This window comes from Leptonychotes weddellii, chromosome 15, assembly GCF_054177405.1.
Source record: "Leptonychotes weddellii isolate Sample4059 chromosome 15, ASM5417740v2, whole genome shotgun sequence".
NCBI lineage: Eukaryota > Metazoa > Chordata > Mammalia > Carnivora > Phocidae > Leptonychotes > Leptonychotes weddellii.
Window position 1 is genome coordinate 10985801 of NC_138383.1, and position 27996 is coordinate 11013796.

At 51.8% G+C, this 27996-nt stretch overlaps 1 protein-coding gene across 7 annotated transcripts in view; it reads right to left on the reverse strand.

Annotated features, from left to right (window-relative positions):
* Positions 1-15664: 15664 nt before the first annotated feature.
* Positions 15665-27996, reverse strand: part of AXIN2 (axin 2) — a 31604-nt gene continuing 19272 nt past the window's right edge. For 5 of the 7 annotated variants that reach the window (XM_031021556.2, XM_081804646.1, XM_031021557.2 and 2 more), the window contains exons 4-11: positions 26930-27032; positions 24370-24510; positions 23732-24240; positions 23275-23466; positions 22752-22985; positions 22217-22312; positions 20639-20806; positions 15665-17203 (exon numbers count right to left, since the gene is read on the reverse strand). In XM_031021556.2, the coding sequence (XP_030877416.1) occupies positions 17077-17203; positions 20639-20806; positions 22217-22312; positions 22752-22985; positions 23275-23466; positions 23732-24240; positions 24370-24510; positions 26930-27032 (1570 nt within the window). In that variant the 3' untranslated portion in view covers positions 15665-17076. Of the gene's footprint in view, positions 17204-19230; positions 19323-20638; positions 20807-22216; positions 22313-22751; positions 22986-23274; positions 23467-23731; positions 24241-24369; positions 24511-26929; positions 27033-27996 lie in introns of all 7 variants that reach the window. The other 2 variants (XM_081804647.1, XM_081804648.1) reach the window with 2 other exon arrangements.

The following is a 27996-nucleotide window of genomic DNA, read 5'->3' on the forward strand; positions in this document are numbered from 1 at the left end:
TAAAAGTCCCAATTATTTGTTGTCTATAAGAAACAGAGATTGGTTAAGTGTCTGACTCTTGACTTTGGCTCAGGTCATTAAATATAAAGACAGATGAAAGGTAAAAGTATGGAAAAAGATACAACATGCATAAGGAAAGCTAGCTATACTGATATCAGACAAACATAACTTTAGGACAAGGAATATTATCAAGGCTAAAGAGGGACATTTCTTAATGGTTTAAAGGTCAAGTCATCAAGATATATCAATCAAAATGTGCATATACCAGCAAAATTAAAGCAGAAACAGAAGAAATCCACAATTGGGATACACATTGATGTATTGATAGCTGATTTATGGTAGAGCAAATGGTCTACCGTGATGAATGTTCCATGTGCATTTGAAAATAATGTGTATCCCACTGATGCCAGGTAGAGTGTTCTATTAATGTCAATTAGATCAATAGGGTTGACAGCATTATTCAAGTCTTCTATATTGTTACTGATTTTCTGTCTATTTGCTCTACCAATTCTAAGAAAGAGACTTAAAATCTCTAGGTACAGTTGTGGGTTTAACATTTTATAGCAGGTATAACATGTCAGTGCACAAAATAATTGTGTACATAGAAAATCTTTATGAAACTATTTTTTGAAAGCTTACAAAAATGAGTGAATTCAGCAAGAGCATAGGCTACAAGGTCAAAATAAAAAATCAATTATATATCTATATACTAGCAAAGAGCGCTTAGAAAACAACACTTAAAAACACATTTATAATAGCATTAAAAAACCCCATGAGATACTTAGGAATAAATTTAACAAAATATATCCAAAATATGTACACTGGGAACAACAAAACAATTACATTAAAGAAGATCCAAGGACGCCTGGGTGGCTCAGTCAGTTAAGCCGTTAAGAGTCTGAGTCTTGGTTTTGGCTCAGGTCATGATCTCAGGGTCCCGGGATGGAGTCCCATATCAGGCTTCCTGCTCAGCGAGGACCTGCTTCTCACTCTCCCTCTGACCCTCCCCGCCACTCGTGCACTCTCTCCCTCTCAAATAAATAAATAAAATCTTTTAAAAAAAGAAGAAGATAGCAGGAGGGGAAGAATGAAGGGGGGAAATTGGAGGGGGAGATGAACCATGAGAGACGATGGACTCTGAAAAACAAACAGGGTTCTAGAGGGGAGAGGGGTGGGAGAATGGGTTAGTCTGGTGATGGGTTTTAAAGAGGGCACATTCTGCATGGAGCACTGGGTGTTATGTGCAAATAATGAATCATGGAATACTACATCAAAAACTAATGATGTAATGTATGGTGATTAACATAACATAATAAAAAAAATAAGAACACCACAAAAAAAAAATGTTGGATACCATAAAAAAAAAAATCTTTAAAAAAAAGAGAGAGAAGAAGACCTAAATAAATGGAAGATATGCTGTGTTCATGGGTTGGAAGGCTCAGTGTGGTTGTTAGTTTTACCCAAATTGATCTATGGATTCAATTTGGTCCCAATAAAAATTCCAAAGCTTTTCAGTAGAAATTGACAAGCCGATTGTAAAATTTGTAGAGAAATACAGAGGTCCTAAGCTAGCCAAAAACAATTTTTTTTTAATGATTATTGAAGATGAAGAACTTGGGAAGACTTACACTACCTGATTCCAACACCGTATTATAAGGCTACAATAAACAAGACCGTGTGGTATGACATAGAGAAAGATAAATTTATTAGTAGAGCAGACTAGATCCATACATAAGTACTCGATTGATTTTTTAATGAGAATGCTGGAATAATTCAACAGGGAAGGAATAGCATTTTCAAAAATGATGCTAGAAAAACTGCATATCCACATGAGAAAAAAATTAACCTTAAATCTTACCTTACATCACCGACAAAAACTAACCCAACATCAATCACAAAGCTAAACTTTATAAAAGCTAAAATCATCACAAAAAATTTGGATGAGAAATAGGAAAAAAATAAAAAACTTTTTGACCTTGGTGGAGACAAACATTTTTTAGGAAAAGCAGAAAATGCACAATCAAAAAAGAAGAAATGAATAAATTGGACTTCATCAGAATGAAAAAAATTTGCTCTTCAAAAATGCCATTAAAGAATTGAAAAAGAAAGCCAGGAACTAGTAGAAAACATTTCAAGCACAAACATGTGACACAGGAATTGTATCCAGAATATACAAAGAACACTTTAAACTCAATAATATGAAAACAACAGATCAAATTTTAAAAGTGGGTGAAAGATGAGATCAACTGTTTCTCCCAAAAGAAGATATATTCATAAGCACACGAAAAGGCGATCAATGTCATTAGTCATCAGCAAAATGCAACGAGCCATACTATGTAGGCACTGGAAAGTTCAGAATGAAAAAGACTTGTCATCCCAAACGTTAAGGAGATGTGGATCAACTGGGACTCTCATACATTTTCATACATTTTTAGTGTAAATAGAAAATGATAAAACCACTTTGGAAAACAGTCTGGCAGTTTCTTATCAAGTTAAAAAAATATGCTTAGATTCAACTCAATGATTTCACTTCCTACTGAAGAGGAGTGTAAACATACATTCACACAGACCTGGAAATGGATGTTCATAGTAGACTTGCTCACAATGTCCCCACGTTGAAAACAACCCAAATGTCCATCAGCAGGTGAACAGATAAACAAGTTATGGTACATCCACACAATGGATTAACACTCAGCAATAAAAAGGAACAAACCATTCAGACACACAACCAATGGGGATGAATCCCCCAAATTGGACTGAGCAAAAGAAGCTAGACACAAAAGAGTACATAGTGTATGATTCACTAACATGAAATTCTGGAATTCTCACCCGTGGATGAATTTGCCCTTCAGGGGACATTTGGAACTATCTGGAAATATTTTTGGTTTGTCACAAGTTGGCCTTTGCTGTTGGCATCCAGTGAGTAGAGGCTGGAGAAGTTTCTAACCATCCTACAGTGCACAGGTCAGCTCCACAGCAAAGCATGACCTGACCCAAAATGTCCGTAGTGGTGAGGTTGAAAATTCTCAGCTACATGAGTCTATAGTGACAGAAAGCAGATCGGCGATTGGCACTGGCTGGGGTGGGGGTTGGGGGGTGGGAGAGGAAAGGTTGCCTGCAAAGAAGTGAAGAAAATGATTTATATTTTGATTGTGGTCAAATGAAGCAGTGTATTTTATGGAAATTATACCTCAGGAATATTGATTTTTTTTTAAAAACAACTCTGAACGCTACCCTTTTTTTTTTTTTTTTCAGATTTTATTTATTTATTTGACAGAGAGAGACACAGTGAGAGAGGGAACACAAGCAGGGGGAGTGGGAGAGGGAGAAGCAGGCTTCCCGCGGAGCAGGGAGCCCGATGCGGGGCTTGATCCCAGGACCCTTGGATCATGACCTGAGCCGAAGGCAGATGCTTAAGGACTGAGCCACCCAGGCACCCTGAATGCAACCTTGAAATATTTTCTTGTCATTCTCATCCAGCAGGTAATGAAAAGTGCATGGTTCTTACCAGAAATGACCCTGAGCAAATCTCTCAGTCCTGAATAGACCTGAGATACAACCTGTCACAACCTACAAAATTGAATCCTTGTTTTTTTGGGTTTTTTTTGTTTTAAGATTTTATTATTTGAGAGAGAGAGCTAGAGACAGAGCATGTAGGGGGTGGGGAAGGTGCAGATGGGGAGGGAGAGGGACAAGCAGACTCTGCACTGAGCACAGAGCCCAGTGCAGGGCTGGATCCCCGGACCCTGAGATCATGACCTGAGCCAAAACCAAGAGTCAGACGCTTAACTGCTTAACCAACTGAGCCACCCAGGTGCCCCTTGAATCCTTGTTTTCTGAATAGAATGTGAAGAGGATGGAACAGGGAGGAGAGCAAGAACAAAGAAGTCCCTCGGTCAATCAACAGTATTTTATTATTACAAACATCCATATATGCCTGTGGACACATACCCACAGCCATTTATTTGCACATAGGCCATTTGCATCGTGCCCAACACAAAGAGATATATAATGAGTGTTAACAACATTCACCCCATCCCCACTCTTTAAGCTTTCACCCATCTGTGTTTTCATAAAGCAAAAGACTCCTTAACCTTTTAGCTTACGGTGCGGTCTTTCGGAACGAAGGCCTCATGAAGAGAAGGCAGCTTCAGTGGTGATGATCCCATGAATTATAATTCTGGAGCCTTTTCCAGTGGTGTCCCTGAACTAGCAGTTTCCGTTTAAAAATCAACCACGGTGGGAGCGTTTACACCAGGGCAATTGGCAAATGCTACAAATCAGGGCTTGTTCCTGGAGAGCTGGTGGTTAGACTGTTTACCAGCACACCCCTGCCTCTGGCTCAGAAAGAAAGGAAATTCATACCGAAAAGAGAATGCACATGGCTGTGAACATGGACGCTGTGGTTTGGGATTTACGATTTTTCCTCTTACGTCATCAACACAATTGCAACTGCCCCGAAGACCCATTTTCCCGTAAAACAAGGGGGTGGGGTGGGGGCAGAGCCTGGATACATGCCATACATGGTTTATGACTGATTGATTAATTTTTAAAGATTTTATTTATTTGAGAGAGAGAGAGACAGGGAGAGCACACGAGCAGGGGCAGAGGGAGAGAGAGAAGCAGACTCCGGCTGAGCTGAGCGTGGAGCCTGACCCCAGGACCCTGAGGTCATGACCTGAGCCGAAACCAAGAGTCAGACGCTTAAACCACTTAACCCACTGAGCCACCCAGGTGCCCCCATACAGTGGTTTCAAAGAAATTCGTAATCGGTAGCGTAGGGGGCATAGTTAAGCACAACAAAATGTTTATTTTAAAAATCTTTTCTTCGTTTTCGGGACAAAGCTGAATGGAGGGTACTCGGCTGGGTGAGATCTTAGGCCTTGTCCTCAGAGGAAGGGCAGAGAAGCCCTAACTGAAAGGAGGGTCTGGTCATGGCTTCCGATAGATACGCTTTCCAGTGGTTCACGATCCTGCAAGGAACCTGAGCCTGGAGCTTGAGAAGCCACAAGTAAGCGCTCCAGGGTGAGCTGACGCACCCTGTGGGATGTCTGTCACCTTATGCAGTGGCTGGTTTTCCAAGGGAGTAAGGCCAGAGAGGAAGGAGGGAAACATTTCCCAGGGACCAGAGTCTCCGGTGAGTTGTAGCTCTGTCCTGAGCTGCCTCTGGCTTTCTGGGTGCTGGCCTGGCCTGAGAGAGAAAGCTCACTTCCCTCTGGCACGGGGAACGGGAGACTGACCAGGTACCCCAAGCACCGCTCAGTCGCTCAGTCAGTGTCAGCGACGCTGAGGCTTTGGAGGCTGGAGCCAGAGAGTCCTGAGGTTTGAAAGCTCTCCTAGAATTCATTTAAATCACCTTTAAAATGTGATTCCCACCCTCCACCACCCCCCCATCCATTAACAGTATGGGGTTAGTACAAGATACTGGTCCATGGCCCTGGGCTTGGAAATCAGGCCTGGGAAACTGAAGGTCTCCTCTGAGCCCCTTCTGAGGGCAGATGCTCCCCTCCATTACCCCGGGAAACAAGAGCAGAGGTGGAGAACCCCACTTCCAGCAGCCCTGCTGAGCCGGCCAGGGCCAGAGCTGGGCCCAGAGTCTAGGTCGGTCCCCCTGCCTCTGAAAGAATCCATGGGACCCGGGACAGGGTCATCAGCCGCTCAGCACCCCCCCACCCCCACCCCAAGCAGTGCAGTGGTGGGACAGGGTGGGGGCAGACCTCTCTCTCGGCTGCCATCACCCTCTGATAGTGGGATTTTAAAAACTTGATCCAAAAAAAGAAAGAAAATTAAAAAAAGAAAAGCGAGCAAGCACAAAAGCGGGGGTGGGGGGGCTGGGGGGGAACCCTAGGTAGAAATCAATGAAGCCTTTAAATCTTGCACACTGAAAAAGTCTGCGTTTCTCTCTTGTCTTTGGGAATCCACTGAATGGCTGGGAAACTGTTTTTAATAAACAAGAGTTCAAACGCTGAGGCTCCCTAGCCAGCAGTCACGCCTTAAACTCTAAACTTTACATGAAAACTCTCCCAGTCCCTTTGAACTCGCCTTCCCTCTCCGGCGGAGCATTCCAGTGTTTATGCATTTTTTGAGATTGCTGGCAGGATTGCTTTGAATACTTTCCCTCTCTTTAGCAACCTCCTCCCTTCAGAACCCATTAATGCCCCACTCAGCAACATCAAGGTATTGCTTTGAAGTCCCTTCTGGCTACGGGCCGCTCACACTCTTTGGTTACTGTGCAATCAAATAATTAAATGGATTCTCAGGGAAAAAAAAAAAATCATTCTTTTCCTTGGTAATTAAACACTCCAGGTTGGACAGGAGTGCTGGGTTGCCAAGGGAGTGAGGATCTATAAAGACTCGAAGCCCAGAATTCTTTGCTCGTGACCCCCAGGGGAGAAAAATAATAACAGGAGAGTCAGCTCCGTGCTCACTTCCCTTCTGCGCGGCAGCTTCCCTGAGCCCAGGGCTCTCCGGTCTCAGGGCCTCCCTTCTGAGAGTGGGGGTAGGGGGCATCCCCACCAGGAGAGTTCCTTTTCGGGGTGGGGGATGGCCAGGGCTGTGGGGGCATCTCTGGACCAAAATACGCCCGTGAGAGATTGTAGCTGCTGGAGGGCAGGGATGGGACTCACCCCCATCACACTGGGGGTGTGGCTGGGAGGTGGGGCAGACCCGGAAGGGCCAGAGGAGGAGGGGGAGGGGCAGGAAAGGGAGGAGAAAGGGGGTAGGAGGAAGGAGAAAGAAGGAAGGAGGGAGAGATTGGGAGAGGCAAGGGGAGATGGAAGGGAGAAGGAGGAGACAGACGAGGGAAGGGGGAGAAACAGGGACCCGAGAGGGGGAGAAGTGAGGAGGAAGTAGAGAGGGAGAACAGAGGGGACTCAGGAGGAGTGGGAGGGAAGGGGAGGGGAGGAAAACATGGGGAAGGGGAGGGGAAGCGGGGCAGGAGGGGGGGAAAGTCTGCTGCTCCCGCTTTGGGGTCTCTCAGGGCTCCACCAGGGTTAGCTTTTCCCAGATCAAAGGTGCCCCTCCCCTCAGCTGGGGCGCAGCCCAGCCCTGGAAGACCCCAGGTACTTTTGGCCACCTGCTCTGCTTCATGGCCTCTGCTGTCCCTCCTTCTCGCCCACCTTCTTGCCTCTCCCAGGATTGCCCTTCCATTATTCTCCTGATCAGTCCCCAGGACCCTGCACGCCCCAGCCCAGAAGTGGCCTTCCTCTGGACAGCCCAAGCAGAGGTGGCCCTCCTCTGGGTCTCCGGACAAGCTCTATGCGGGCACTCCTCACACTGAATTTTAATGTCTCAACCCGGTGCTAATCCAGGTTGGGGGCCATGTCTTCATCGTCTGTCTCCCCGCCGCCCCACCCCGCCCCACCCCTGGTATGGGTACATGGTACCTCTCAGTAGGTGTTGGTGATGAGGATGTTCAGCAGACAACAGTGAACATGGGCTTGGGTCCCAAGGGTCACGTTACATAAAGGCCATTATATAACCCGAGGCTTTGGTTGCTAGCATCTAACCGTGCCATTCTCCAGAACTTGAACTTGAGGTATCTCTTCATCACTCTGTTTCTCAAAGCCACCGGTTTCTCCTCTTGAATCTCTTCCCCCATTTCAGGCCATGTAATGCATAGACCTCAAACTCCAGGAACCTGGGCTCTCTGACATCCAAATTGGCCTTGAGAACAGGTATTCCCTCCTCTAGGACAGGAGCTGTATTATTAGTCAAAATTCTTTTAGTTGAGTATGACAGAAACCCAAGTCAAATTGACTTAAGGAAAAAACAGATGACAAGATTTGCTGACTCACAGGCTGGGCTCTTGGGCAGTTGAATCCGAGAATCCAAGAGATGCTGACAAGACTTGGTTGATCTTTCTCTCTGCCCCCACCCCTCCATCTTGTAGCTCTGGATTTCTTTGTTGGCTTCAATGGCAGGTAAGCCTTCTCCACTTCTTGGCCCCCAGAAGCTCCAAGATTTTGTCCTACCATTTCAGAAGCCCCAGTAGAAAGAGAGCACCCCATTCTCCAAATGCCTGGCACAAGGCCCATAGTTTATTGGACCAACTTAAGTTGTCTCATTGGACCGACTTAAGTCACATGTCCATCCCTGAGCCACTCATGAGAGCCAAAGTGATGGAATATATTAACTGGACAGATCAGGTACCATTTTTGTAGCTGAGTGTTGTTTCCCAAAGGGAAAGCAAGGTGCTGTTATCCAGAGATGAAAACATGGATGCTGGGCCGAATAAAATAACAGATGACCATGGCAAGGACAAATCTCACTGTCATTTATGGCGATTCTTGGAAGGTGGTGATGGGGAAAACACTATGTGCTGGATGGAGGCAAAAGGGTGGAGATAAACCGGGACAAGAAACAAGACCTCATCAGATGTACAAAGGCAGGAGAGGAGCAACGGAATCCGACAATCAGTAGAGGAATCAAGCAGGTGTGATCAAGGAGCAGGACCTCCCAGCAGGTAAGGGGCAGGGCAGGGCAGGGCAGGGCAGGCAGGAACTCCAAGCTATTCTTTCTGGGTCCAGAGTGTATTCTACAATTCCTAGAGAGTCCGGAGCCTATCCGGGGCCTCACCCTCCTCCGGCCCCCAAGTAGGAGAGGCTGTGTTCTGCCTCTTGTTGGAAAAGGAGGTTCGGGTGGAGGGATCAAGACAGATCAGCACAGTGACCAGGGCAGTTCGCAGAAATGGCCACCAAGTTTGCTCGAAACAATGAAAATACTCACATGTGTCGAGATTTACCCTGAATAATTATGAGACGCTCAGAACACTTTACTGAGCGAGAGAGCATGCCGCATATTGGAAGGGAATACACCAATATATTATCGACTGTTATCTCTGGGTAGTGGGATTATAGGTGGATTTCTTTGTCTTTTATGTAATTCTATGAATTTTTCAAAAATTTTTTTTAACCATGACTATTTATTTTTGTCATGGGTGGGGGATACAAATTAAAGGGGAAAAAAACTCTAAGCTGCTCATGTCAAAACACTCTACAAGCCAACCTCTTTTCTACCATAATCCACTCTTCCGTTTAATTCATTTTCTCACTGTCTCTCTGTCTCTCACCCTGGGGACCTGGCTGTCCCTCAATCTGGATAATTGGCCTCTGGCCGATTGGGAAGCAGGTGGCTCAAGCAGCTCTGTCCCCTAAAGTGAGGTTGGGAGGGGTCTCTGCTCCTCCAGGAGGGGCTGGTTCCCACTGCGCCTGGCCAGGGAGCCGGGCTCAGATGGAAGGCAGCTGTGCCCCTCCCCCAGCACGTGCCCCTCCTCCTTCTCTCACCCCCTGGGCTTCTTTTGGGCTGGATGAATGAACAACAAAGGCCTGTGGCCATCTCAGGCACGCCAAGAAGTGGGTGTCATCTGGAGGATGCTGCAGCCCAAAGCTTTTATGCTAACAAACCATGTTGATCAGAAGACTGATTGCTTCTTGCTGTCTTCAGCCCGCCAAGTGCTTGACAATGACTCACAAATCATTTATACAATAGATTGTCGCAAGAGATTTTACCCTCGTGGAAACAGGCACCGGGCACCCACTGCCTGGTCGGGGATGGGAGCTGAGGCTCAGTAAACCAATGAAGGTCCCTGCCAAGACAGAAAGCCTCCCCTAAAAATCCGTAAGAACTACCCCTCATCACTGCGACCACCAATGACCTGGGAGCTGACCCCTTCCCTTTGGGATTGCAAACCTGCCACAGTCAGAACCCCAGGGAGGAAGAGATTTGGACAGCTCGTCTAGGACGGATGCAGCCTCCAGGCCAGAAGAGGTCCAAAAGCCGTGGAAGGTGCATTGGCTTTATATTCTCCACCTGGAAATCTTTGGAGGTTGAAATTCCGTAATATCTCCCAGTGACCTATTTCAGGGTTTTATATCTTGGTAGCCAAGAGAAAGACAGTTACATCTCCTGCTTTTCATACTGTTTTACCCCGGGCATCGGGGGAAAAGGCTTAGATTCTGGCTTCATCTTCCGGTGGGTGAAGACCAGCAACCTGGATTCTCTGGTTTGACCAAGGCTGAGTAGAAATGGAAGCAGAGGTGTGTGGAGGAGTCAGGATGGAGTGTGCCCAGGATAACGGGCTTAGTCTGCTCAGGTCTGGGAAGGGAGGTGGGCAGGGAGGATGTAGTGATGGGGGGATGTGTAGCGATGAAGTGACTGGCGGGCAGAGGGAGAACGGAGGCCTTGCGCGTGGTCACAGTGCATTTCTCCTTGAGGTGATCGTGGAAGTTTTTCTCGTTGAAAGATTTGTGCTTCTCTTTTCCTGTTAGGACAGACAAAATGATAAGAGTCACAGTGTGATCAGCCAGGAGACAGACACCACCCTAAGTATGTGTTATGGGTTGAATTGTGTCCTCCCAAAGAGTTACGGTGAAGAAGTCCTAACACCCAGGACCTCAGAATATGGCCGGAGACACCGTCAGGGGCACAGCCCCATTATCAGGAAGCTGCCAGTCACTACTTATCCAGGAGCGAGTGTTGGGACACCGCAATGGGGTGTCTCCCAGCTCCACACCTCTCAGGACCCGGGGTCCTGGGAATAGACGTCCATGCGGCTGCAGTAAAGCCCCGTGACTCCGTGGCTTTGCCTGTGGGCAAACAAAAACCAAAGGAAGACGCCCCTCTCTCCTGGTGAGCAGATCTAAATGATGGAACCCACTTGGAATCTGGACACAAAGCAGTCTGGAAAATTAGGATTTAACTTTCCCATCTCTGTAGTATAAGAAAGCTCATGAGAAGCAAAGAGGAAGGAAGGTTGAGTGGACGATCCAAAGCACCTACCACAACTGGAGTCTCCCAGATTAAATGCCAGATGCCCAGTGAAGTTTGAATTTCAGACAAACCGATAGGTTTCTAGTGTAAGTATGCCCCAACTACTGCATGGGACATACTTATACTAAAAAATTATTCATCATTTATATGAAATTCAAATTTAATTGGGGGTCCTGTATTTTAAATTGCTAAATGGGGCACCCTACCCACAACACCGTTCATGGCTGGTTTCCAGCGTCTTCTTGTTGAGATCACTGGGAGATGGTGGGAGAGAAAGCCAACCTCAAAGCCTGTGGTCCTCCTCCATGTACCATGTCTGATACAAAGAGCGTGAAAGGCTCAGGGGCTCCCAACAACATAGTTTGGTCCAAAGTTGAGTTTGGGGAAAATGCAGCAAAGTCAGACGGTGGGTTACGAAGGGTCATGTGTGGTCACAGGATATCTGGAGGAGTCTTACCCGGCACTCTCTGTATCACCCAGGGTGACTTTTTATCTGTAAAGCTCTTCCTTTTTTTCTTTTAAAGATGTTATTTTTAAGTCATCTCTACATCCAATGTGGGGCTTGAACTCACAACCCCAAGAGTCACATGCTCCACCAGCTGAGCCAGACAGGTGCCCCTATCCGTAAAGCTCTTGTACATCAAAGTCTGAGACACAGACACAGACCCTGGCCTCAAAGTGGCTTACAACTCAGGGGAGGAGGAAGGGAAAAATAGAAGTGAGCACAGGCTGAGCACCAGAGAAAGTCAGGGCCCCCCTGCATTCTGGAGGGGAGGCTGGGGCGGGGGCAGGGAGGAGCGTGGGGGGGCACACCAGGGCTTGCGTTTCACAGGTGAGAGAAAGGAGGGAAAGGGCTGAGCAGAGTCAGTTATAAAGACTGGACGGTGGGGATCAGCGGGTGATCGTAGCAGCTGACGTGTAGGAGGCTAGACTCACTCCCAAGAACTGTGTGTGCCTTCGCGACTTGCATCAGCCCTGTGAAGGATGCTCGTGACTCTCCTCAGTTTACAAAGCGGCAGACCCAGGTGGAGGGACGTTCATTGCTCAAGGCGACCCAGCTTGAAAACGGAGATCATCCCAGAAAGGCAGGCTCGGCTCAGACTGGGGGGAGCCTTGACTGTGCAGGCTTGAGATTTAAGGGGCTGGCATAACCGTGGCTCGAGGGCCAACTGTGAGGGAGGCACCGGAGAGGCAGAGACAAGCCAGCGTCTCAGACAGGCCAGCAGGAAGCGGCCAAAGCCCTAAAAAGGACCTTTGATCCAGAAATTCTACACGGAAAACCTTCATCCTAATAACTGAAGACGATTTAGCTATGAATACTGAGTGAGTGGTTAGCTAGAAAGATTTCATTACAATGTGACCTATAATTGCAGAATTTGTAAACTATATAAATGTCCAACCATACGTCATTAGTTAAACAAATGCAGCCATACATTTAAGTTACGTTGTAGAGCAATGCAGAAGAATATTACTGATACGGAAATACGCCAATGACATGTTACTGAGTGAAAAATACAGATTACAAAATAATGTGCACCATGTGGTCCAATGCGTGTGTGTGTGTGTTTTAACCTGGAAGGATACCGTAAAGTGTTAATAGTGATTATTTTCATTATAGGTGATACTAAAATTGCTATTGGCAATTTCTATTTTCTTTTTTTGCATCAATTCTATAAATATTGAGTGCCTACTAGGCGCCAAGCACCGTGTTGGCTGTTATATACATCGTGGTAAATAGAAGCATGTCTACTCCCTGCCTCATGGGTGAGTAAGTGGGCAACGAAATCCTTATTGTCTAGTGACAAAGGAGAATGTGCTGTGAACAGGCAAAGGAACTTCTGTATAGGGAGGACCAGGTGAGGACATACGTGGACCCGATGGTCAGGGAGGACCTCTGACACTTAAGTCAAGACCTGAAGGCTGAAAGGCAGACAACCTCAAGAAGGGCTGAGGGAGGGGTGTGTTCCCAGCAGAGGGAACAGCATATGCAAAGGCTCTGAGAAGCAGAGCAACGTTAGGGGAACTTAAAGGTTGGTGTGGATGAAGCACAGGGAATTTATGTTTTCAGAACTGGGCGTTATCTAGCGGGAGGACCCCCCTCCTGGGACAAGCCAGAGAATACAGTAGAGGCTCACTCTCATTATGAGATTTTTAGAAAATCGGGTTGAGGACGTGGAATAAGGATGCTAAGGAAGGTGTGAATCCCTCTTTGGAATCATCTACGTTATTTGGGGAGTTCCTGTACAACCAAATGATTTATTAAAGGTTAAAAAAAAAAAAAAAAGGACTACTATTCTTTACCAAAAAGAACAACAAGGAAAACCAACAACAAAAATCTAACCTAATTATTCTAATAGACTGGAGTATTTTCTTTGGGGTAATTGCCAATTTCCTTCTTTGACAGCACAATTTTGATCCCAACATATTTGGGGGCAGGGGGAGAGTAGAACAGGATCCTTTCCCCCCACATTTCAAGCCTCCCTACATGAACTGTCTGTCACCCTAGGTGAGAGTCCACACAGAATTCCCAAGTACTGTATAAAGTAATAGCTTTAATGAAAACTTAAAGATGCTGTGGGGCCAAGGCTCTGCTCTAGCTGAAAGCCCCCCATCAGGCAGCCTACCGGCCCATTTGCCCACCACCCTCTTGGTTTTGTACCAGGGGCAAGGGAAGTGGGATGCCAGAGCCCAGATGTTGCAGCAGGAATGGGGAGGGATGGAATTTCCAAATGAGGAGCTAATAATAACATAGGCGGTAAGGATGGAGCCGAAGTACCCGGAGACCCAGAGAGAGATCCTGAGCCTCCGCACCTCACTCGGCCGTCACAGCAGCGCTGGAAGTGAGCACATTTATTATCCCCACTATTAGTAGAGGCAGAAACCGTGCCCCGCCCCTCCGGTCTGCGCCCCACCTCTCTGATTAGCTGGTTAACAATTAATCTGAGAAATAAGGCCAGGGCACAAGGAAGCACCAGGGAATGAGCACTAAGTGGGTGATTCAGACTGGAAGCTGGAGTTCAGGAAGGGGAGGATCCAGGAGCACCTGAGCAAGTGCAACTCCTTTGGGAGAGGTGGGATTGATGCAGGTCCTGTCCGGTAGGTGGGGCTGGGGTGTGTGGCTGCTGGAGCTGGGGTGGGGGTGGGGGGCTGTCGGGGAAGGAGTGGGCAGAGGTTTCCTGAAGGGCTGGGTTGGGTAGTAAATGATTGGGGGGCAGGGAAGAAAGAGCAGACGGCCCAAACCACGTTTTAGCTTTTTCTTTTGAGTCACAGACCCCTTTAAGAATCTAATAAAACGGGGCGCCTGGGTGGCTCAGTCGCTAAGCGTCTGCCTTCGGCTCGGGTCATGGTCCTGGGGTCCTGGGGTCCTGGGATCGAGCCCCGCATCGGGCTCCCTGCTCAGCGGGACGCCTGCTTCTCCCTCTCCCACTCCCCCTGCTTGTGTTCCCTCTCTCGCTGTGTCTCTCTCTGTCAAATAAATAAAAATCTTAAAAAAAAAAAAAAGAATCTAATAAAACTAGCAACCCTTTCCTCAGAGAAAAGCACAGGTGATTCCACAAGGAGCCCATCTGGGGCCAGGTGAAGCGCGCCTGATTGTTAAAATGCGAGAGGCAGAGAAATGAGCCCTCTCAGAAGAGCTGCAAACGTGAGAGGTCCATCGCCGGCTGGCTCGCTTTCTCACAGATGCCCACGGTCCACTAGACTTTGTCTGAGCCCCAGGCCTGTGTTTTATCCCATTATTTTCATGGGATGACTCAAAAGGCCTGAAGATTAAAAGCCCTAACGCCCCACCCACACCGCCCACACCAGGTTCAATCTCTTGGTCCTTTCGGGTTGGAAAGAACCTTACAATTTGGAAGTGGGTTCAGGATACCTCTGCTGTGAGCCCCCATTCCACCCGGGAGGGGCGGGTGCGGCAAGCTGCATCATTAGGACCAAGATCAAGGACTCTTGCAGCCCGGTGTCCCATTCCCTCACGCCCTGGCCTGCCCCGCCAGCGGCCACCCCATGCCTCCTAACCCTGCCGCCCTGAGACTGGCCCCGTTCCCCCCGGCCCCTCACCCCACGCGGCCAGAGCCCGGGCCTTACTGTCCAACGGGGACAGAAAGCCAGCCAGATTTGCTGCAGACCCCACCGCAGAAAAACCCCGTACTTGAGAAGCCAAGTCCAACGGACCCCTTCTTTCTTAAAATGCGTTCCTTATAGGACTCTTTTAGGAAGCTAGGCCTGCTCTCCCAGATCGGAAACACAGCCCGACCTCTGAGCGCTCCGCGCGCTGGGAGGTAACCCGAATTTGAGTGAACAACGGTCAGCCGACTTCCGTGGCCACACGAAGTCAACGGTCCAGTGAACCATGCGGTTTTCTTGCTGAACCACCTTTTTTTTCCCCACCCCCTTTCCAGCCTGGACCCTCAATAATGCCAGCCCCTTGCTGAAAGCATCAGCTGAGGTCACTCACACAGCTACGGAGAGGCTGGCTGGTTGGCACTGAGCTCAGGGTTCATCAGCTCCACTGGACATCCAAGACCCGCACGCCATTTTTCTGGACATTTCCTGGGACTAACCCACCTCTGCTCCTTGTCTCCAGGACCTACCTGGCCAGATGAGACCTGCCTTCGAGGAAGAGGCTGCACTCAGGAGGCAGAGGAAAGGGGAAGGGCAGAGGAAGTTGTCTACAGCCCGCCCTTCTTGAGGACAAGAAGATCCTCAGCCAGTCAGCCAGGTGACTTTGAAGACAGAGTTTTTCAAAACCCCAGGGCAGGGCCTGGCTGGGCGAGAAGAGGTCAAGGTCAGCCAGAGATGGGCTCAGGCAAGGTGGGAAAGCGCAGGTGTTCACACACAAAAGGCCACCTCTGCCCTGCTCCCACCCCGGGGGGACCCAAAGACGAGGCGGACGTTTTGAAAAATATAAAATTTTAATAAAGGCTACATCTCTTAATTACAATAATTATTGTACCAAGTAATTTTCCTTAAATGAACTCTTTATAATGCATAATTTACAGTATAAGTAGAACAAAATGCCATGGCAAAAGTCATTGAGTACAAGACTTGTAGTAAAAAGGCATAAAATATATTTATACATAAACCCCTTTCAAAAAACAAGGGAAAGTTGGAGCCCTCAATATAGGGCGACACACGGAGCAGGACACCGTGCAGGTACAGGTACTGTACTGATTTCAAGTCAAGCACTAGAGATAGTGGATTAATACTCTTCTGTTGTACAATATATACAGACGCATAGTACAAGTCACAATGGCAAAAACAGAATGTACAGATTAACTTAACACGAAAACCCGAACGTCAAAATGGAGGTGTCTGGAGGAAAGGGTGCTGCTAGGTCTTCCCGCAACTGTCCGCTTCCTTGCAGGGCAAGGGGGGAGGGGTGGTGGCTTCCAGAATGGCGGTGGTCCAACGACTAGTTAAAAAAAACCGACCAACCAACCAACACTCGAAGGACCGGTTTCAATGCAAGCACGAGTTGAACTCCAAGGTTCTAGCGGGCCTCAGCCACTGGGCGCTGGGCCTGGGCGGGGAGTTAGGAGGAGTTAGAGGAAATCTGGGGTCCCCCAAATGAGGCTCCCCCCCGCCCCACGATGGATCCCATCCCACATGATGACCCTAAATGGCAGTGATGTTGCAACATAAATTGCTCCTCAAGACCTTTATGACAAAATAGAGCAGCGTAGGAAAAAAAAAATGCACCAATTTTCTGCGTGTGTCAATGGTAGGGCAGAATTTTCAAAAAGTCTGTCCTCACTTGGAGAAATGCAGGGCAAAGCGTAGTAATTCCCCTTAAAGAAATCATTAATGCGCCCCCAGCTCAACTCCCAAGTTTGGACAGGACAATTAAAACTTCCCCTCTCCCCCTACCGTGTTTAAAGCAGCATATCCATAAACTGGGGCCGGGGGTGGGGAATCAATTGTTCAATAAATAGCAGTAAGGATTCCTGTTCAGGTAAGCTATACACAGTTTCTCTTAGTTTATGGATTTCAGATCCCTAGGCGGTCATATATTATGTATGGCAGTCTCTCAAATACAGTCAGCATCTTCAATAGCCAAGAGTGGTCATGTTTTTAATAAATAGTTCAGGCTTTCCTTATCTCAGTACCCAGCTGGTGAATAGTGAAAACCAACCTCCCTGCCCTCCCCACCCTCCCCAAGTGGCCAGTGGCCAATTCTTCCCGAGATTTTTGTCTTCTTCATTGGTTTAGTTTTCCTTCAAAATGTCTCGTCGCGGTCCGTCATGGCCAAGGCCGGTGGCGCGGGCGGCGGCCCCGCACTTGCGCTGGGGGCCCGACCCCCGAGGCTCAGTCGATCCTCTCCACCTTCCCCAGAATCCTGCCTTCGTACATGGGGAGCACCGCCTCATCATCCCAGATCTCCTCAAACACGGCTCCACAGGCAAACTCGTCGCTTGCTTTTTTGAAGTAATACCTTAAAAGGAAAACCCAAAGAGCGTCTTGGTGAAAAGTGCGTTTTCTACTTTGCTAAGGAGAAAGGTGATGTCAACACGGAGGATGGAGGGGTCCTGAAGGTTCCGCCGCACACGTGTGCATGTGAACCTCTGGCCGCCTCTGATCTGCGCCGGCCGCCGGGGCGTGACGGGGCGCCCTCCCACCTGCGGCCTTGGGCCCAGAATGCTGGGGCCCCCCCCAAACACACTCTGCGGAGGACAGCTGCCTGCTTCTTTCTCCCCTTATGGGGAGGGTGTGGGGGTTGGGAAGGGCAAGACACGCCTGGTCCATTTGCAGCAACAGTGGGGCGGGGGGGGCTCCTCCAAGAGGCCCAGCCACCCTGAACCTGTAGAAGTCTGTGGAAGGCTGACACCTCTCCTGTCCTTCCCACCCTGCAGCACCCACAGGCCCGCTCCTCCGGCCTCTCCCTGCCACAGCCATGGGACAGGCTGCTTTCCTCGGCGGCCCCGGCAGGAGGCTGGCCAGAGCCATCTTGCTTCCCAGGGTTGCAGACAGCCCTGGCCCCGGCTACTCTCCTCTCTTCTCCCCGTTCCCCCCCCCACTCCACTCCACCCCACCCCTCCAGGGTCAAACACTAAAGACCCTTCTATTATGCCCCTTGATTAAAGGTTCCTTTTATCCCACCCCAGACTTCTTTCTTCTAAGGCTGTTTAATTGTGTGGACGCAAATGACCGGCCTCTCTCAGGAGGGCCACATTCAGAAACAACTGCTGTCCTCCGGGCGGGCCCACTCCCTGGCCCCTTCCTTCGCCAGCCCCTTCCAGGGAGACCCCTCAGACGGATTAAACTCGCCCCTGCAAGCTGTCACCTTCAGCCAATAAAGGCCACTCATGGAGGGAGGGTCCTGGTCCTCTGGGGGGAGGGGGACAGCTCTCTAAAAAAATTTGTGTCTCAGGGTTACAGTTTTTTTTCTCTTTTCATTTAAAAGGAAAAAAAAAAAAGAATTCCCCTCGGTTAGAGCTCAACTTCTTTCCTCTTCAATGAAAGCAAGCCAAATACTTTCATAGGAGATAAGGCTAAATAAAGTGAACCAGCTGGGTTTAGTCAAGGTTCCTTGTTGTTAGTGTTCCCAGCTGGGCCACAGCACCAGGGTGAACGGCACGGCCCGGACGGGGCAGCGGGGAGAACGCTTCCTATCCAGCGGGTCGGGGTACTTGGGGAGCCCGAGCGGGGGTGGGGAGGGGCACGGCACACAGGGGCCCCCGGACAGTGGCGGGGGAAGGCCCTCCTCCTGATACGAGGCTCCAATTCTGACACCACCCTCGGTCGTGCCCCTCAGCCCCAAAGCTCCGACCCCTCGGCTCTACCAAGTCGGGCTTCCATGGCACCCCTGAGCAAACACGCAGAGACCTTCTTCAGAACCGTAACCTCTTCCAGAGAGGAGAGAGGCCACATTCCCTCGGCCCCGGCCCCCAGACTTCAAACGCACTGCGCTGCCCTCATCTTCTCCAAGAAACGGGCTTTTCCACTACAACATGCTTTATGTGGCAAACTGCGCTTTCTTCTGACATCTGGCACCAACAGCGTCTGGCACGTCTGGAGAGACTGTTCTCCTTTTGAACCCCTGCCATGTTGAGATTACTCAGTGCAGCCCAGGTCCCCCCACTCCGCGGCCCCATCCTCGCTGGGCTTTTTATTGGGGGGTGAGGGGGAGCGCGCGGGAGGACGGGGCACCACCCCCGCTGGGAGGGCCAGGCCTGGCACCCGGTGCCTCCCCGAGCCCGCTCCGGCCGGAGAGCAAGTACAGAGAGATAAGACGGCTGGGAAAGGTCTGGCCACAGCCTGATCCAATCAGTAAAGAATTTGAGAGTCAACCATTTGTGCAAGTCTTTGTGCATTAAAGGGGAGGCCGGGGCTTCAAAGCCAGGCTTATTAAGTGTGCCTTAGGAAAAAAAATCAGAGCCAGATGTGGCCGGAGTGGCTGAGCGCGAAGCCCCCCCTGCAGCCTCCACTCGGCGCTCCAGAGCCCTTCTCCCTGAAGGTCACCTGCAGTTCCACTCAAAGTCCAGCCGAGTCAAAGCTGAGCTCAAAATGAATCCCTGGAGGGGCACACTTGTGTAATTAGTTTCACCTTGTGTCTGTTCAAGATAAAAAAAAGAAGAAGAAGAAGAAGAAGAGGAAGAAGCAGCAGCATTAGGAGCCAGGCCTGCTCCCCAAACCCTTGGATACATTTTCAGAATCGTCTCTGCCCTGGTGTCAAATGGAAAGCTCTAAAGCCCAGCTCCACGCCCTGCTCCTCAGTCACTTACAGGTCCGAGCCCCCGAGCCCCAGCCTCTCCCCGCAGAGGGATCACTCTGGGCCCCCGGCCCAACCAGCTCCCAGGTGGAGTGGCTGGGAGAGCCGCAAGGGCCTGCTCCGGAAGGGACGGGGTCTCGGGGCCCCGGAGGCGGGCTCCAGGGGCCGGGGCCCACCTGGCTGGCCGCTCGTGCTATTAGACTTCTCCCCTCCCATCTCGGGCTCGAGGTGGGGCGGGTTGGCACCTTCTGAGCACCGACTGCCGCTCCTTAAAGTGAGTGCGCTGCACCTCGCGTGCCCCTCCCTGGCCCTGCGCACCGCAACCCGAGATATGGCTGGAGCAGAGCCCACATACTCCCTTGGGAGGAAGGCCATCGAGGAGGAGCAGCTAGGACTCTGGATAAACGCAGGTGGAGTCATCACCCTCCCACCCCACCCACGTTCAGGGGGAGGTGACCAAGGAACGGTCCCCGCTCTAGAATCCTCTCTGGGGCCCTAGAAGACCAGGCGGGTGTGTCCACCATGTAGAGAGGGAGGAGGGCTGGGGGGAGGGCGAGTGCCCGGCCCCGTCCACCCGGTGCCCACGCATGGGGCCGGCCCCCTCTCTGTTATGGACACAAGAGCATTTCTGCTTTACATGACCCATTCCACACCGAGAGGCAGCTCTTCAGGGAGAGAGGCTGAGGAAGGAGAATGCCGTCTCCATTTCCAGGCCATGGCCTCTGCCCTTCCCCAAGCCTTCAGTGTGGACAGTCTCTCCTAAGACCCAAGCCTCATCGGTCTGTCCGTCTGTCTCTCCCTGACACACACCGCTCTCTGCCTTTCAGGAAGGGCCTCAATGAGATGGCCCAAGCCCAGTTGTCCGTCAAGCCCCCTTTCTCCTTCAGAGTCTCGTTCACCTGGGTAGAAAAAGCCCGTCCAGTTCCCCCCAGAGCCCTCCCAGCGGTCTCCCTGCTGCTGCTGTTATTTCTGTCAGTGGTGAGGGGAGAGAGGAAATGAGAAGGAACAGAAGCGCCAGGCAGCCCAATGGCCTCCCTGAGCGCCTCCTGAGCCCCCTCCCGATGGCCCCTCCGGGTCTGGCCAGGCCAGGGAAGCGACTCTGGCTCTCGGTTCTGAGCAAACAAAGTGCGGAGCAGCAAGAAGCCGCAGGGCTCTTACCTATAATTTCCCTTTTTGCTGAGCTGCTCTTTAAAGTGGCCCAGGGTCAAGCTCTGAGCCTTCAGCATCCTCCTGTATGGAATTTCTTCTCCACAGAAAAAGTATGTGACAACCAACTCGCTGGCCTGGAGTGCGTGGACCCCCGCCAGCTTCTTTGGCTCTTTGTGACTGAGAAGGAAGATGGAATGCAACAAGTTCAGCATTCGAAGGCAGCAAGCGCACACACCACACCCACACACACACACCACACACACACACACACAGGCTCTCCAACACGTTCTCCAGAGAGAAAGCGAGGCTGCAGCTATGAGCTCAAAGGGGGTCTGGGTGTGGGCCCCCACGCCCCCCTCCCACGTCACAGAGGCAGCTACTCTGGAGGCCCACAGTCCAGGTCATCTGCATGGGGCACTGGGAAGGGATGATCTCCTTTGGGTTGTACACACTGCTATTGCTCCTCTCACTACCACCAAATGGGTCTCTTTCGGGATGGCACAAGTGGGGTGCTTGCCAAGGAAGAAGCGGGGAGAAGCTGCCACAGAGCCATGGGTTCACTCAGCCCCACGAGGGAATGCTGTAGAGACAAACCGAGAGCATCCCCTGGACGGCATGGATGCCAGAGCCCGCGGGGATGGTTAGCTCAGTCATTTCGACCTCCCTCATTTATTCTGAGTTTGCAGAGGGGCTTAAAAAAAAAAAAAAAAAAAAGCTGCAGGCCTTTAAATATGGCTCATTGCTCAAGATGAATGAGCAAAGAAAGAAAACTTGAATTATTTAGACCATTTTAGACCCCTGTAGCCAATTTCTTTCTAAATGCATCATCCTGGAATTCAACGGAGCCAGGCTTCTCGGCCCCCTTGGCAAGAGCGTAACCTTACGGAAAGAATCATGGCACCAGGGCGCCTGGGTGGCTCAGTCATTAAGCGTCTGCCTTCGGCTCAGGTCATGATCCCAGGGTCCTGGGATCGAGTCCCGCATCGGGCTCCCTGCTCGGCGGGAAGCCTGCTTCTCCCTCTCCCACTCCCGCTGCTTGTGTTCCTGCTCTCGCTATCTCTCTCTCTCTCTGTCAAATAAATAAATAAAATCTTTAAAAAAAAAGAATCGTGGCCCCACTGGGGAAGACACGGTGCTCTCCCCAAGCCAAGCAACAAAGACCGTCCTCGGTCTCTGCAGTGATGAAGCACCTTCCTGCTCCATGCGACAACACGTTTCCAACTTGCTAGCTTGCAAGCTGAATGAGGGCAACGTTTCCATCCGGGGTTGGGGACCCCCTTTTATCCATCTGCTCGCGGCTGCACGTCTCAGCTTTTGAGGAGTGCGTACCCGGGAACCCTGAGCCACCCGTCCCTTCAGGAAGCAACACCTATTGTCCAAGTCACAACGCATCTCCCAGCGCGGGCAGGGTTTCCAAGTTCCCGATTTATGGCCATAGCCGCGTTTACCGTTCCTAGTGGCTACTGTTCAAATCAAGGGGATTTTATATACTAGAAAAAGTTTTCAAGAATCCCAACGCCAGGGAGTCAATGCCCTGAAACATAAACCACGAGGGGGCTCTCAGCAATGTCAGGTAAAGACACTCACTCTTCGGAAGCCAGGCTGGGGCTGGAGAAGGGCGCGGCTCCCGTCTGACCAGTGGCCGAGTGGTTCCTGTCCCTCTGCTGACCTCCTGCACAGCATCTGAGGACACAGCGGGAGTGGGGGACGGAGAGTAAGGCAAGTGGGGAGCAGACGGAAAAGCCGAAGGCTCTGGGCCCTCACCGTAGACCCAACTTCCATCCACGGGGAATAGCCATCCTAAGCCCCCTGGGAGCCCGGGACGGGGCGATGCCAGCCCAGGCGAAGGGCCGAGGCCCTGGATCCTCCATCGGTCAGGGCCTCTTACATGCTCATCTACCCAGCCTTGCGCGATCGGGGCATTTGTAAGGAACAGACGGAAATTCACTCTCCTCCCGGGCCTGCCTTGCCTAATAAGCAGATCCCGGCTGGCTCTTCAGAACGAACAGAACTAAAAGGAACAATTTCTAGCAGGTGGGAAGGAGACGCGTACGTGGCCAGAAGCCATCCCTCCTCCCTGAGGAGCGCCCGAGACCCTCACCTCCGCTCTGTGGCCACTCACCGCTGCTTTGGGGGCTTGGACACCTCAGCCAGCCGGCGGCAGGCCTCTTCCAGCTGCGCCAGTGTGTTGGGCGGGGTCAGGGGAGGCATCGCGGGGTCCTGGGTGAACGCGGGGGCTCGGGGGGCAGAGCGGGCGTGCCCGTTGCTGCCCCCCAGCAGGTGGTGCCGGCCAGCTCGCTCGGCCGGGGACGCACGGGCGGACTCCAAGGGGTAAGCCTTTTTTGTGCTTTGGGCACTGAGCAAGGAGCGAGAGAGAGAGCAGAAGAAAGAAACTGGGTTAGAAAAACTGGAAAATGTGACTTCAGTAGAAACTTCTCTATCCTGCCTTCAGAGAGAAGAGGGGAAAAAAAAAAATGACCCTATCATCACATGGACAGGGGCGGTGCCAAAACAGGGCATTTTTGTGGTCCGCTCAGGCCAACATTTACTGTTAAGACGGCAGGAGCAAACGGTCCCATTTGTGTTCGGCGGACTGCAAGAACAGCCATCCCCACAAGACCTCCGCGGCGGCGGGTGTGGTTTACCTAGGGGGCTTGGGTTTGCTCTGCCGCTCGCTCTCCAGCATCCACTGCCAGACATCCTGCGACCTGTCTCCTTCCTCCCCGGGAAGCTGCAGGGCCCCAGCTCCGCCGGGGGCCCCTCCTTCCCTGGCGGGCAGGGCCAGGCCCGGCTCCACGCTTTTCCCACTTCGCTTGGGCAGGGCACTGCCTCTGTTGCTGTGGGGAACCAAGAACCACACCCAGCCCAGAGGCCCCGTTACAGCTCTGGGACGCCTCGAATCGGGTACGGGTCGGCGAGCGGCGGGGTGACACGGAAGACCCATGCACCTGCTTCCCCTGCCCCGCCCCCCCACCCTGCGCCTCCCTCCCGGAAGCTAAATGCCTGTGACCTCTGAGCCCCGCCCCCCAACCTCGCACCCGCCCGGGGCTCCGGGTGGGAGAGAAAGGCCCGCGGGGACGCTCCGGTCCACCTGGCACTCACCCAAACTGCTCGGCCGCGGGCTCCAGAGCCTTGGGGTGGCTCCTGCACTTCGGGTGGCAGTAGAAGCCGGCGCCCCCGGGGCAGAAGCAGCGCACCCTCTGTGCGGCCGCTGCCTCCATCTCCTCCCTGGTCTTGGGGAGGCCGTGGTGGTGGATGTAGTGGTGGTGGACGTGCTTCGTCGTCTGCTTGGTCACGAAGCCCCTGGCTCCGAGGAGGGGGCAGCCGGCCTGTGGGGCTGCCACGGGGGGCAACTTGCCCCCAGGCGGGAGCAGGGGGTGGTACTGCTCCTCCTGGTGGTGGTGGCGGTCGGGGGAGCGGGAGCGGGGGCTGTAGCGGCCCACGCCTGGAGACTGGCAGCCGGGGGTCTTGAGGACCCTGGACAGGTGGTCGTCCAGAATGGTCTGCGGGTCCTCCTCGAAGCTGCCGGAGGGCAGGAGGGAGAGGGGGTGCGGAGTGGGCCCCCCGTCCCTGGGGCTCAGCGCTAGCTCGGAGGCCTCCTTCTCTTCATCCTGCAGGGGCAGGCGGCAGAAGGGGCAGTGACCGGGTAAGCAGGAGGGGCCAGCCTGGGCCGCCAGGGGGTCAAGGGGGGGGGCGGCGCGGGGACGCGGGAGCGGGGAAGGGACAGGGCCTGGCGCCACCTCTCGGATCTGCTGCAGGCGCTCCTCCAGGCTGTGGCGGCTCTCCAGCTCGAGCTTCAGCTTCTCCAGCCTGGAGATGAGCTCGGCCGCGAAGGTGGCGGGCTCCACGGGGGTCATCTCCTTGGGCAGGCGGTGGGTTCTCTACGGGGCACGGGGAGGGAAGCCACGAGGCACGTTCAGCGGGGCCAGCACGCGGCGCCCCCGCCGGAGCTTCCCGGGCCTGGCGGCCTCGGCCCCGGCCCCGGCCCCAGCCACAGCCGCACGGACGGACAGACGGACGGGTGGGCGGCGCAGAGCGGCGGGCGCGGCGCCCGGGCTGCTCGGGAGCTGTATGCGCCGGCGCCGCGGCCTCATGGAGAGCCATGGTCCCCACCAGCGTTTGCCTTGGGCAGGAGCAGTTGGTCGCTCTCCGAGAGGCCCCGCTTGTTCTCTCTGTAGTACAACCAGCCCATCAGTAGCTACTCTGAAGTAGAGAATCTTCAAAGACTGTTGTCAAACATCAAAAAAAAAAAAAAAAAAAAAAAAAGGCAGCCCTCTGCGGTGGGGAGGGGAGAGGGACCAACTCAAGGAATAAAAAGTAGAGTCTAAACAGAAAGGGAGCTGGAAATTTGAAAAAAAAAAAAAAAAGATTGGAAGGGAGGTGGGGGCAGGGGGAAGAAAAGGGGGGAAAAAAAAGGGAGTCACACGGCCGGATCAGAAGAAGTGGTAATTTATTTCGTGGCCGCACACTGCGCACCTTTGAGGTGGTGTTGTCTCAACACTGTCCTAGATCTCCCCGGCTCTCCGCGCCCCCCTCCCCGGCTCTTTGTACAGAAAATGAAGGAAGATGCTGCGGGCTAGCGCCAGAGCACCGCTGAGCTGGGCTGCCCGAAGCTGGTCTATCAAGGGAAAAGGGAACATCTCCAAATCAAGTACAGAATATAAAAAGGCATAGAGGGTGCTGCCAAAAGCAGCAAACGGAGGACTCCCACTGCCCGGCTCTCCGTCCTCTGCCGGTCCTCCCGCCACACCCTCCCCCCGGTTGTCGGCCTGTTCCTTCCTCAATTGCCCTCTTGCTTTGCCCTTTCCTTCAGCACGGGTGGGGGCAGCACAAAGCCCACCCGCGAAGGCCCGCGTTTCCCCTGCAGCTGAGCTGGGCTCATGATGGCGACCGGCAGCCAGTGAGCCTGGAACTGCGTGGGGGGGTGGGTAGAGAAAGCCCAAGCCCCCCCGCCCCAGGAGCCGGCCGCTGTCATGCAGGCTAGCTCGGCTCAGCCCGGATCAAAGCGCTGCCTTATGGAGAAAGTCGATTTCCACACCCCAGGACAAAATCATCTAATTTACAAGCTTGGGCAGTAGAACTTTTATTCACACACATACTCCCCTGCACCCCCACAGTCCTGCCCAGAAACACCTGTATCCTCAATACTGCTATATTTGCGGGGTAATGTTATTGAGGAGGGGGATGCTGAAGGGCCCCAGGAAAGCATCGTGACATGCTAAATTTTCGGACCCAGTTAAGTCCTCCCTGGACTGTGTCAGGGGCTTTCAGAGGGGAGCTGCTCTAGCGAAAACAATCCAGTAATGCAACATGGGATTAGCAACTGGGTGTGTTAATTTTCTGAACGCAACATCACTGATGGGCCAACTGAATTCTCGGAAGCTGGCCAGAAGGATTCGTGAGCGGAGATGCTGCTCGAAGCTGGGCACTCTCCTCCCCTCCCCCAAGGAACAGTGTTCTTGCAATCTTGGATCTCAGTGTATGGCAAGAAGCACAGCTCCTAAAACACAGACGAGGGGCCTCTGCTGAGTTTAGGGGGCCACATGCTGGCTGCCCTCCAGGACTTGGAAATGGAAGAAGAGATACCAGGAAAGGATCTTCACGCCAAGCTGGCCTCTCACGTCAATCACAGGGGGAAGTTGCTCATGAGATCCTACCTTCCAAAGGCTTCATTCGTTCAGCATTCATTAGGTGCAGATTCAACAGAAGGTTCTAAAGCAAGTTCTGGGGCTGGGAACGGACAAGACGGGACAGCTGCCCTCCAGGGCTTTGGAAGTCAACAGGAGAAATGTCCTAGGGATGCAATTTCCCTTCTGCGGGAGGCAGAGATTCTTCTAGCCTCCTCATTCGCTGATTCAATCAACACGTTTTAGTAAGTACCTGTTAGGAGCCAGCCACTGTGGACAGGGCATTTCACAGAATAGACAAAACTCCCTGCCCTCGGGGGGCCTCCATTCTAGTGGGAACCCATGGAAGGAAGCACGGTTTAACTCCCACCATTGCTTGGTTTCTGGAAGAGAACTGCTTTGGTTTCTTTTTTGAAAAGAATTTTCTTTTTTGAATTGAGAAAATGTAGAGGTCCAAGTCGGTCATCTTGAGCTTCACTCTGCTCAGCATCACACCCCAAGGAACCAGGTAACACCTCTTCCCTGGTTCCCCCCTCTCTTCCCTTTCCCCTAGAAGACCCCAGGCACTGCTTCTCCTCTTATCCTAGACCTTCCCCCCTCCACCTCCCATCCCTCTTCTACAAGATTCAACATGGCCAAAAATATCTGCCTTCCCCCTCTGGACTATACTCACCGGGAAATGAGGTAGAGACACTTGGCCATTGGCCTTCACACTGCGATGCATTTCTCTCTGGAGCTGTTTCTTACTCCCCACACGATAAGGAGGGATTCCATCTCTAAGGGAAGGGAAAAGACAGAACCCACAGGCTCACGAGGATGCTTTCAGCACGTGGGCTAACTCACAAGCCCTCCTGAGATCCCGACGGACAGGGCCCTTGCATGCCTCCATGCACGTGTGCCCCCGTCCTGGGCCCCATGGCTATTCCCAAGGGGAAAGACCAATCCAAGATCAAACTGCCAAACCCTCTGCTCATCAATCACCTCTGTCAACTTGGCTCCCTCTCAGATGCAGGATCGACAGCTCGGAAAGAGCTTGGTAAGCTCCTCCTTCAAGCTCTGCCTCGGAAATGGTTACACTCTAGCCAGCCCAGTCAAAGTGAAGGTTCCCCATTTTATCTTACAAGTAGCCCAAGCAGGAGAACCTGAGGCCCCTTTGGGCCTCCTCACAGTTGGCTGTACTGCCCCAGATCAGGACCCCAGGGCCTTCTGGAGCACACACCGGGGCAAAATACTGCAGGAAGAGGGACCAGGCCCGCAGACAGCCGAGCCAGGCATTAATGAAGGGGTGCGTCATTCTCCAACAGTCAAGCCCCCAACTGTTTCCAAATGTCTTCCTCTTGTAAATCAGCCACAAGAATATCTTTGGGCTCCTTCCTTCCCTCGGCTCCAAACCCTGCCACCCCCCAAACTAAGGAATTCCCAAGGACACATGACCAATGTGGGCATAAAGAGAAAGCCCCTACTACGTGGCACTCCGGGCAATTTCAAATATTTGAGTACCTACTATGTGAGACCTTGTTCCAGGTGCCGGGCGAGACAGCAGTGAAGGAAGGGGATAAAAATGCAGACGACTGCCCTCACAAAGCTTATATTCTTTTTTTTTTTTAATTTTTTTATTCTTATGTTAATCCCCATACATCATTAGTTTTAGATGTAGTGTTCCATGATTCATTGTTTGTGCATTAACACCCAGTGCTCCATGCAGAATGTGCCCTCCTCAATACCCATCACCAGGCTAAC